Source organism: Cetorhinus maximus, chromosome 4 (assembly GCF_964194155.1).
Source record: "Cetorhinus maximus chromosome 4, sCetMax3.hap1.1, whole genome shotgun sequence".
NCBI classification, from domain to species: Eukaryota; Metazoa; Chordata; class Chondrichthyes; order Lamniformes; family Cetorhinidae; genus Cetorhinus; species Cetorhinus maximus.
Genome location: NC_135882.1, coordinates 106,718,461 through 106,730,623, shown reverse-complemented (window position 1 = coordinate 106,730,623; position 12,163 = coordinate 106,718,461). Strand labels below are relative to the sequence as shown.

The 12,163-nt window shown below is 41.0% G+C and overlaps 1 protein-coding gene across 4 annotated transcripts in view; it reads left to right on the top strand.

Annotated features, from left to right (window-relative positions):
* The window catches only part of tatdn1 (TatD DNase domain containing 1), a 92,500-nt gene that overhangs the window by 9,306 nt on the left and 71,031 nt on the right, over positions 1–12,163 (top strand). For all 4 annotated transcript variants that reach the window (XM_078540602.1, XM_078540601.1, XM_078540604.1 and 1 more), the window contains 3 exons: positions 4,531–4,674; positions 4,842–4,884; positions 7,198–7,283. In XM_078540602.1, coding sequence (XP_078396728.1) covers positions 4,531–4,674; positions 4,842–4,884; positions 7,198–7,283 — 273 coding nt within the window. The remainder of the gene's footprint in view (positions 1–4,530; positions 4,675–4,841; positions 4,885–7,197; positions 7,284–12,163) is intronic.

The window sequence follows — 12,163 nt, the reverse complement described above, 5'->3', positions numbered from 1 at the left end:
AGATGTAGCATGTCTTAAAAGCAACTACAGAGGTAGGGGAGAGGTTGGGGATAGAACAAAAGAGAAGGTCTGTGATAGGGTGGAAGGCAGGAGTGATTATCTGACAAAAGGTGGTACATGACAAAAGAGATTTGTAACAGGACAAGTAAAGAAACAAAAGTTGGTTCTAGAGGAGTTGTAAGGACAACAGCAGAATCGTTACTAGCACCTGTTGTCTTAAAAAATGGAGGCAATGGTTGCGATCTGAAATTGTTGAACTCAATGTTGAGTCTAATAGGCTGTAAAGTCCCTAATCAAAAGATATGGTACTGTTTCTTACGCTTCTGTTGAGCTTCATTTGGAACAGTGTAGAAGGCCGGGAACAGGGAGATCAGAGTGGGACTGGGACGGAGAGTTAAAATGGAAAGCCACCAGAACCTTAGGATCACAGTTGTAGACAGAATGAAGGAATGGAGCAAAGCAATTGCCTGATCTGCATTTGGTTTCCCCACTGTAACGCAACAGATATAGCATATGCAACAGATACTGTATACTAAACTGAAAACAGTGCAGTTAAATCACTTTGACCTGAATGGGATTTTGGGGCCCTGGATGGCAGGAGGTGAGAAGATGAAAGCCCATTTTTCCTCGCTTTATGCTTCACTATTACATCTTTAACATTTTCCAGTTCTGATGAAAGGTCACCAATTTGAAAAGTGTTTCTCTCCATAAATACACCTGACCTACTGAGCGTCCCCAGTATTTTCACTTCCTTTTCAGATTTCCAGCATTTCTATGTTTTGCCTTTTTTAATGACTTTTTTGCCATATCCTGACCTGAAATCTGAGTGCACTAAAAATTGTGCAAGATGCACTCTAAAATGGTTCACACCACCTCCTTTAGATTTCATTGGTTGTGGTATATCATCCGACTGTTGTGAAGTTAAATTTCAAAAGTACCTGTACTTGAAAAAATTGATGTGAATGCTTTTAGTTTAAGAAAATGGGCATTCATTAATAGTGAAATTTTTACATGCAGTAAATAAGCATCTTAGATTCATCAGAAAGTTTTATGTTTGTGTGCGCCTTTCAAGACACCAGCACGCCCCAAAAAGCTTTACAGACACTAAAGTTATTTTTGAAGTGGTAATCACTGTTATAATATAGCTACATGCAGCATAGTTAGTAGGTACTGGTTTCAGGTTGTTAACTGGAGTATAACTCCAGACTGAGAACTGGCTAAAAATACTATGACTTTGTTTAAAAGGGAAAGATACAAATGGGATGAAAAATCAAAATTACCTTGAATTTTAAACGTTTTTTATAATAACACAACTCTCATTAAAGATACAAATATACAAAGTTCCAGGAAGCTGAGAGTACCATTTTTTTATTTGTTCATGGAATTTGAGCATCACTGGAAGTGCCAGCATTTATTGCCCACCTTAATTGCCCCTTGAGAAGGTGGTGGTGAGTAGTCTTGAACTGCTGCAGTCCATGTGGTGTAGATACACCCTAACCTTGAACTCCCATCTTTCTCCCATTTCTATCTCCCTTCAGGCCCTCTCCGAGCTCATCTTGTAGATGGGACCCATCTCCTGATCCCTCAGACCTGTTCTCACCAAATTGCTGACTACCAGCTTCCATCTTGGTCCCATGTTAGATGATCTTGTTAACCGTTTGCTCTCCTTAGGTCCCCCTATTAAATTTGGTTCCAACATCCCAGACTTCAAAAACCCATCTTTGATCCTTCTGACTCCACCCTCCCTTTCCTCTCAAGCCCTTGAATGCATTGTTGCCTCTCAAATCCGTGCCCATTTTCCCCACAACTCCATGTTTGAACTACTCCAACTGATCTTCTGCATCTTCCAAAGTACCAATTGGTGCTATCAAAAGGTATTATTAGAATCACAATTGGCATCCTGTATGACAAAGGCAAACCATCTTTGTGAATCCTTTTCTGTTGTCCAGCTGGGTGAGACGGCACTTGCCTAGTTTCCTACTTGTCTATTTAGTCATAGCCAAAGAAGTGCCATCAGTGGCTTCTCTTCCTTCACTTTTTTTATTCAATCATGCTCATGGCCCACAGTGCCTCATGGATGCCCAGTCTTGAGTTGCTAGATCTGATCAAAACCTATCCCATTTAGCACCGTGGTAGTGCAACACAACACGATGGAGGCTATCCTTAATGTAAAGGCGGGATTTCGTCTCCACAACGACTGTGCGGTGGTCACTTCTACTGATACTGTCATGGATAGATGCATCTGCGGCAGGCAGGTTGGTGAGGATGAGGTCAAGTATGTTTTTCCCTCACCACCTGCCACAGACCCAGTCTAGCAGCTCTGTCCTTTAGGACTTAGCCCGCTTGGTCAGTAGTGGCGCCACCGAGCCACCCTTGGTGGTGGACATTGAAGTCCCCCACCATAGTACATTCTGCGCCATTGCCACCCTCAGTGCTTCCTCCAAGTAGTGTTCAATATGGAGGAGCACTAGTTCATCAGCTGAGGGAGGGCAGTACATGGTAATCAGCAGGAGGTTTCCTTGCCCATTTTGGGACCTGATGCTATGAGTCTTCATGGGGTCTGAAGTTGATGTTGAGGACTTCCAGGGCAACTCCCTCACAACTGTATACCATCTCTACCGGGTCTGTGCTGCCCGTGGGATGGGACATACCCAGGGATGATGGTAATGGTGTCTGGGGACATTCTGTAAGGTATGATTCCATGAGGGTGACTATGTCATGCTGTTGCTTGACAAGTCTGAGAGACAGCTCCCAATTTTGGCACTAGCCCCCAGATGTTAGTAAGGAGGATTTTGCAGTGTCAACAGGACCAAGTTTATATTTGTCGTTTCCGGTGCCAAGGTCAATGCCAGGTGGTCATCCGGTTTCATTCCTTTTTTGTGACTTTGTAGTGGTTTGCTAGGCCATTTCAGAGTGCACTTAAGAGTCAACTATATTGCTCTGGGTCTGGAATCGCGTGTAGGCCAGACCAGGTAAGGACGACCGATTTCTTTCCCTAAGCATTTTTACAACGATTGACAATGGTTTCCTGGTTATCATTAAACTTTTAATTCCAGATTTTTATTGAATTCAAATTCCACCATCCATCCAAATTCCACCCATGGCAGGATTTGAACCTGGGCCACCAGAGCATTACACTGGGTCTCTGGATCACTAGTCCAGCAACAATACCACTATGCCATCGCCTCCCCTACACCTGCACCATTACGTCTGCAATCACCGTTGATCCATCCTTGACGACCACCTCCTATTTCTTAGTTTCATGTGCCCCTTTGTAACATTATGCAAAAACTTGGCAGGTGTAATGTGATGGCACCTCTCTCAACCCCTCCAATGTCTCCGATTTGTTGCACTGCCTGACTGACATCTAGTCCTGGATGAGAAGAAACTTCATCCAAGTCAGTGAGGATGGTGAAGCTCAAAGCTGTTGTCTGCATTCCCTGCCACAAACTCATTCCCTAACCACCAGCTACATTCCTCTTCCTGGCCACTCTAAAGCTGAACCAGAATACTCATAACCTTGCTGTTCTATTTCTTTTTTTTGTTTATTCACGGGATGTGGGCTTCGCTGGCTGGGCCAGCATTTATTGCCCATCCTTAGTTGCCCTTGAGAAGGTGGTAGTGAACTGCCACCTTCAACTGCTGCAGTCCATGTGCTGTTAGGAAGGGTGTTCCAGGATTTTGACCCAGCAACAGTGAAGGAATGGTGATATATTTCCAAGTCATGTTGGTAGGTGGGCTGAGCTACCAACTAGACATCTATTCCCTTACCAAGATCACCTACTTTCACCTTTATAATGTTGCCCCCTCTTCCCCCAGCCTCAGCTTATCTGTTGTAGAAAGCCTCATCCATGCCTTTGTTACCTCTAGACTCAACTATTCCAATGCTCTCTAGCTGGCCCCCACCTTGCATCCCGAAAACTTAAGCTCATCCAAAGCTTTTACCATCTGTATCCTTGCTTTGGCTAATTCCAGTTCGTCTATCACCCCTACATTGGCTCCCAGTCTGGCAATGCTTCGATTTTGAAATTTTCATCTTGTTTTCAAATCTCTCTGTGTCTTCACCCCTTGCTATCTCTGTGACCTCCTATAACCCTCAGATCTCTGATTATCCAATTCTGGATTTCTCTACATCCCTGATATTAACTACCATTGGTGGTTGTGCCTCCAGTTGTCTGGATCCTAGGCTCTGCAGTTCCCACCCTAAGATGCTTTGCCTTCCTATCTCTTTCTCCTCCTTTAAATGCTGCTTAAACCTACCTCCTTGACAAAGTTTTTGATCATCTGTCCTGATAGTTCCATATGTTGTCAAATTTTGTGATAACACTCCTGTCATGCACCTTGGGACATTTTACTGCATTAAAGGTTCTATTTGCCTTGTTAATTCTCTATTATTTTAAACCCCTTAATGAGATCACCTCTTAACCTCCTCATTGCCAGGGAATAAAGCTTAGGGTTCTCTCATGGTCATGGTGAATGGTTCAATGCAAAATTTGTTGCTGATTTCTGTTTAATGCCATTGTTTCACAGATACTTTCTACAGTACAATTGGTTGTCACCCCACACGCTGTAGTGAATTTGAGCAGAATAATCCAGAGCAGTACCTGTCTGATCTTAAAACACTGGCAATGGAGAACAAAGGGAAAGTAGTGGCCATCGGGGAATGTGGCTTGGGTAAGTTTAAAAAAAAATAATGCCTGTTATGTTACAGGATTGTTTTTGCATTGTTTCTTAATGGAAACAGACTGATTAGTTTCTGTAACCAGACTCGATACAGGGCTAATGATTGATAATATTAAATATTAATGTTAGTTACTGGCCCTTGTTATTTTTACTTTCAGATTTTGACAGATTGGAATTCTGTCCTAAAGAGATTCAACTGAAGTAAGTAATTTTTTTCCTAGCAGTTTACTTAAGCCACAGACATCTGGTTTTCACCCTTCTCAATTCCTTTCTACACAATAGTTAACTACTCTCTCAGATGTTTCTATACAGATAGTAATGCCCAAACAGTAACTAGATAGTAATTAGAAGTCTCTGCACTGAGATAATAATCTTGTGTAAATCTTTAAATGATTTTTGTTATGTCAACCTTTAAATCCTTCTTGCATGCAGATTATTTCTGCTGATGTGCAATTAGCCTATTGACCTCTAGTGTAATGAAAGTAATCATAGAATCAAAATGGTTACAGCATAAGAGGCTGCCATTCAGCCTGTCGCATCTGTGCTGGAAATCTGCAAGAGCAACTCAGGTAGCCTCACTCTTATGCCTTTACCCTGTAGCCCTGCAAATTTCTTCTCTTCAGATAATTATCCAACTCTTTTGAAATTCACAATGAATCTCAGACAGTGCATTCTAGATTTTAACTACTTGCTGGGTAAAAAACGTTTTCCTCGTAAAACCACTGGTTCTTTTGCCTTCACCTAAAATCGGTGTCCTCTGGTTCTCCAGCCTTTAGCCAATGAAAACAGTTTCTCCCTATCTAATCCCCTAACGATTGAGCATCTCTATCAAATCTCTCAGCCTTTAAGGTGAACAGTCCCAGCTTTGCCTGGCCATGTAATTAAAGTCTCTCATTCATGAAACCATTCTTGTAAACCTTCTCTGCTTCCTCTCCAGTGCCTTCACATCACTCCTAAAATACTGTGTCCAGAATTGGACACAATACTCCAGTTGAGGCCAAACCAGTGTTTATAAAGGTTCACTATAATTTCCTTGCTTTTGGCTTTATACATCTGTTTATAAATTCCAGGATTCTGTATGCCTTTTTAACCATTTTCCTCATCCTGTCCTGCCCATTTCAGTACTAAGATAAAAGCAAAATACTGCGGATGCTGGAAATCTGAAATAAAAACAGAAAATGCTGGAAAATCTCAGCAGGCCTGGCAGCATCTTAGGAGAGAGAAACCACATTACTGTTTGAGTCTATATGCCGACTCTTCAGAGCATTTTCCTGTTTTTATTACTGCCAATTTGAGTGATTTGTGCATGTAAAGCTTCTGGTCCCTTTGCTTCTACACCACCTCTAAAATTGTATCCTTTATTTTATATTGCCATTCCTCTTTCTTCCTACCAAAATTAATCTTTTCACATTTCTCAGCATTAAATTTTGCTTGCTGCATGTCTGTCCATTCCATCAGCCTATGTTCTCTTGAAGCTATCCTCCTCAGTTCACAATACTTCCAAGTTTTGTATCACCTGCAAGTTTTGAAATTGTATCCTGCACACCCAACTGTAAACAGATTTCTTTCGGAGAGGTTATCATGATGTAAGTGGTCTCAGTTCTTTTATTTTACCTTTCCTTTGCATTTGAAATGTCACTTTGACAGTGTCTTCTGCTGGATGATGCAACAACCTCAGCTTCATTTGTCAAGAACTTGCATTGAAGCTTTGATAAAATAAGGGCCTTTGGTCTAAAATAAAGGTTGGTTTAACCTTGTGTAGATCTTGTCCAGGTGAAGTAGCACATGATTTTTGATGAAACACAAGAACAAAAGTAGGTTGGCACTGGGTTTATGGGATTAATTTCAAGGGATAAAAATCAAGACATTTCTTTTACCATATCTGTAAAATCAGGAATAAAAGCTGCAGATAAAAGTGTAGATATAAATGATTACTGAATAAAATTCAGAAGAAACCATCATCACTTGGTAAACTAATTACATCTTCTTTACCGAGTTAAATAAATTACTAACAAATTAAGTTACCATGCTAAATTTTAGATCAATCATAGCTCCATGATACGCTAAGCAGGTTGGTTAAGAGGATAATAAGGCAAAATTGCAGTGTTGTAACTGAAGATGTGAAAATATATTCCCTTCATTTTAGGCAGAATTTCTTTTATACAGTGTTTGCTGCTGAGCAGTAGAAGCAATCATTATGAATGGATAAATGAGTAGCTGTTAACTGTCCATGGTGCAAAACATTTGCTTCATATTAAGCCTATGTGATCAAAGATATTGGGCTTGGCTTTCAGTTTCCATTCCCTCTCCATCTTTTTCATTAGGCAGCATCTTCTTTGTCTCAAAATAACTTCCTAAAAACTCTAGGATACATTGTAACACATTGAACTTGACAGTCATTATTGACTAGCATAGGTAAGTTGACATTAAGACATTAATTGGTAGCTGTTTGTGTTTTTTTCTTTCCTTAATTGGTAAAATTTAGAAATAATGAGAATATACTTTTTCTTTCAGATACTTTGAAAAGCAGTTTGACTTGGCAGAAGAAACTAAATTGCCCATGTTTCTACACTGCAGAAATTCACATCCAGAATTTTTAGGTATGATTGAAATAAGATGGCAGAGTTTCTTTCAAAATACCAAATCAGGTTCTTCAATTGTTAAATGATTCATATTGTCTAAAACTGGTCCTAAAGTACTACAAAGGTTCTAATTTGATCAATGATGATCCCCACTAGGGTAACAGACAGAACTTTTTTTAAAAAAAAAGATAAATTTCTCAAGCAAATGGGAATAAACTGGTGGACATGATTTCACTTAAGATTTTTACTGTAACAAAATAAAATCAACATAAATCAAACATTAATTAACAGGAAACTAACACCAAACTAAAGAAAAAGGTAAGTTTCACATTACTAGCTACAACCAAAATATCATATGAAACACTATTGCAATGCTGTGCTTCTGGCCAATATGTAGCACTGTAGGAACAGTTGCAGTCACTCCCAGCTCATCAGTGGAGGTTCACTTCTCCCCACCATGCCAGGTTGAAACTTCGTGTCCTTTGACAATCATTCCACTCAGCCTGAATTTCCTTGGATACGATTACCACCAGCAAGGCACATCTTAGTGACTCTATTCCTCAAATCTTCCAAGAGCCTATCTGTTCTATTCCCTTTCTTGGTGAAAGCAAACTCACCAGTATCCTGCTTGGTTGTTTACACAATAACAGTTTCTCCTGTTTTCCCACAGCAGTAGCTCTTTTGTCTCCGTGTCTCAAACAGCAGCTGTCCTTTTTCTGTGATACTGTGAAAAGAGGTTAAAACTGCTCTCTCACCAACGGGTTTCTGTTTGAGTTTCTTTCCCTGTGGCAGATAGATCGCATGGGCATGTCTCAAAGCTGAGGTCTTTATCCGGAATTCTCTGTTTTTACTTTGAGTTAAAGGTACATTTCAAAACAATTGTCTGGTAAACTTCAATGTTCATGACAATCTGTTAAAGACAAATCATGTTTAACTAATTCGATTGAGTTTTCCAATAAATTGACAGATTGTTGAAGAGAGTAATGCATTTGCTGTGGTATAAATTGATATCGAAAAGGCAATTGGTTAAAGTGCTACACAACAGCTTGTCAGCAAAGTTGTTGCCTGTCGGACAAATGGCAGCATGGATACAAAGTTGGCCGAATGCCAGGAAACAGGGTAATGGTGAATGGTTGTTTTTTGGACTAGAGGAAGTATACAATGGTGTTCCCCAGGGGTCAGTACTAGGACCACTGCTTTTCTTTATCTATATTAATGACCTATACTTGGGCATGCAGGGCACACTTTCAAAATTGGCGGATGGTACAAAACTTGGAAGTATTGTGAATGCAAGGAGGATTGTGAGATTTCACATAGGCATAGGCATTACCATCACTGAATCCACCCACCATCAACACCTGGAGGTTCCCATTGACCATACATTTAACTGGATCAGTCAAATAAATCATGTGGCTACAAGAACAGGTCAAAGGCTAGGAATTTTGCTGCAAGAAGCTCACCAACTGAAGTTTGTAAGGGTTCTACACCAGAGTGAGATGTAGACCAAGTGTGAAGTTGGGCATTTGGTTCACATGGTAAGTTCTGGTAAGTTCTTAAGTTTAAATTTAGATTAAGAGCCAAGCTTTGATTTAGAACTTTTAGATTTCAAGTTAGTTAATAGCCTAGCAGCTATCCGTCAATCAGCTGTAAGTGGTTGCCTTGAACAGGTGTTAACAGGAAGCTGAGCTTGCTAGTGAGTCATCAGTGGCTCTATAAAAGCCGACAGGTTTTGAAACTGCACAGAGTAAGGGAACACATGGGGAGAAGATTATGCTGGAGTGAGATGTAGACTGAGTGTGAAGTTGGGAATTTGATTCACATGGGAATTCAGTGTTTGGGGGGGGATGGAAAGAGGCACTCCTTTTTCTACCTTTTTTTATCCTCCAGTAGCTGTAGAAGACACAAGTTGCATACCAGAAATAGAGGGTAACCTAGAGACAGCAAGTGTTTGAAGAGTTGGGGGGAGGGGGAGGCCGGCGGTGGGGGTGGGGGGGGTGTGGAGAGAGTCTGTGGGATCAAAGCATTCCAAAGAACAGAACAGGAAAGAAGGTAAGTGATTGGTTGGTGAGCATTTTCTCTTATCTACTGTAGAGAATTATAGTCAGAGTATGTATAATAATTGAAATAATATAAGCACAAGCAGGACTGGAGGCATTAATTAAAATGTAATGATTAAAAAATCTTAATGAAAATAGAAAAAGGATGGATGTGTTGCAGCTGTAGTTTGTGGGAGCTGATGAATGCCGGTGTAATCCACAACAACTACATCCGCAATTAAGTGTCTGTGGTTTGAGGATCTCTGGTTCAGAATTGATGAGTTGGAGGCCGCGCTTCAGACACTGATGCATCGGGGAGGGGAAGAAACCTGGACGTTTTATTCCAGAAGGTAGTCACACATCTTCGGCTAGGTCTTCTGATTCGGTCTTTGGCCAGGGACAGGAGGGTGTGACAGCGAGTAGGGCAGGTATGGGGAATCGAGAAGGTAGAAGTGGAGGAGCCTCAGCCCTTGCAATTGTCTAACAGGTTCGAGGTGCTTGTATAAATGAAAGCAGGACTGTAAGGTGAATTGGCGAACTGACCATGGCACCATTCAGGCAGAGTGGGGGGGTGTAAATAAAAATGTCATGGTATAGAATCTTAACAGCACAGAAGGAGACCATTCGGTCCATCATGTCTGCACCAGCTCTCCAAATGAGCATTATGACCTCATGCCATTGCCCTGCCTTCTCCCTGTACTCTTGCACATTGTTTCTATTTAAAATCATCTAATGCCCTCTTGAATGCCTCGATTGAATCTGCTTCCACCACACTTCCAGGCAGTGCATTCCAGAACACAGCCACTTGTGTGAAAAAGTTCACGTTACACTTGCTTCTTTTGCAAATCACTTAATCTGTGCCCTCTCGTTCTTGATCCTTTTACAAGTGGGAATAGCTCCCTATTTACTCTGTCCAGCCCCCTCATGATTTTGAGCACCTCTATCAAATCTCCTCTTGGCCTTCTCTGCAAGGAGAACAGCCCCAACCTCTCCAATCTATCCTCATAGCTGAAGTTTCTCATCCCTTGAAACATTCTTGTAAACCTCTTCTGCATTCTCTCCAATGTGTTCACATCCTTCCTATAATATGGTGCCCAGAACTATACACAATATTCCAGCTGAGGTCTAATGAGTGTCTTATATAAATTCAGCATAACCTTCCTGCTCTTGTTCTCTATGCCCCTATTAATAAAGCCCAGGGTACCATATGCTTTAACTGTTCTCTCCACCTGTCCTGCCGCCTTCAGTGATCTATGTGCATACACACCCAAGTCTTTCTGCTCCTGCACCCCCTTCAAAATTTCACCCCTTATTGTATATTGTCTGTCCATGTTCTTCCTACCAAAATGCACCACCTCACACTTCATCTGCCACCTACCTTCCCACCCCACCAACTTGTCTATGTCCTCTTGAAGTTCCACACCATCCTCCTCACAGTTCACAACACTCAGAAGCTTTGTATCATCAACAAACTTTGAAATTGTCCCCTGCACACCAAGATCCAGATCATTAATATATATCAGGAAAAGCAAGGGTCCCAATACTGACCCCTGGGAAACTCCACTACAAACCTTCCTCCAGCCTGAAAAATATCCATTGACCATTACTCTGATTCCTACTTTTCAGACAATTTTGTATCCACGTTGCTACTGTCCCTTTTATTCCATGAGCAATAACTTCTCACAAATCGGTTGTGTGGCACTGTATCAAATGCCTTTTCAAAGTCCACGTACACCACATCAACCCTCATCAACCTTTTCTGTTACCTCTTCAAAAAAACTCCAAGTTAGTTAAACACGATTTCCCTTTTAGAATTCCATGCTGGATCTTCCTTATCAACCCATATTTTTCCATGTGACTACTAATACTATCCAGAGTAATTGTTTCTATAGTCTTGAAGTTAAACTGATTGTTCTGTAATTGCTGGGCTTATCCTTACAAACTTTTTTGAACAAGGGGGCGTAATGTTTGCAATTCTTCAGTCCTCTGGCACCACCCCGGAGTATAGGAAAGACTGAAAGATTATGGCCAGTGTCCCTGTAATTTCTACTCTTCCTTCAATATCCTTGAATGCATCTCATCCAGTCCTGGTGCCTTGTCAACTTTAAGTACCGACAGTCTATTCAACACTTCCTCCTTATCAATTTGAACCCTTCCTCGCCTGTCACCACGGCCTGGGTAGCATCTACCTCCTTAGTAAAGACAGATGCAAAGTATTCATTTAATACCTCAGCCATGACCCCTTTGTCCATGTGCAAATTCCCTTTTAGGTTCCTAATCTTCCTTTTACCACCATTTTACTATTTATATGCCCGTAGAAGACTTTGGGGTTCCCCTTTATGTTGACTGTCAGTCTTTTCTCATAATCCCTCTTCGCTTCTCTAATATGCTTTTTCACCTCCCCTCTGAACCTTCTGTATTCCTCTTGGTTCTCAATTGTATTTTCTACCCGACACCTGTCATAAGTGCACTTTTTCTTCTTTATCTTACTTTCAATCTTTTTCATCCAGGGAGCTCTGGATTTGCTTGTCCTACCTTTCCCTTTCGATGGAGTATAACTTGATTGTGCCTGAACCAATTTTTTTTGAAGGTAGCCTATTGGCAGGAAAAACTGTAGCTGAACAATCTTTCATTCCAATCTGTAGCTGAACAATCTTTCATTCCAATCTGTAGTTGAACAATCTTTCATTCCATTCTATTTGGCCCAGCTCTGTTCTTGCCCCATCAAAGTCAACTCTTGTCCAATTAATTATTTTTACTCTGGATTGCCTGTTGTCCTTTTCTATCATCTAAAAACACACAATACAATGATCACTGTCTCTTAAAATGTTCCCCCACTGACACTTGATCTACTTGGCCCGC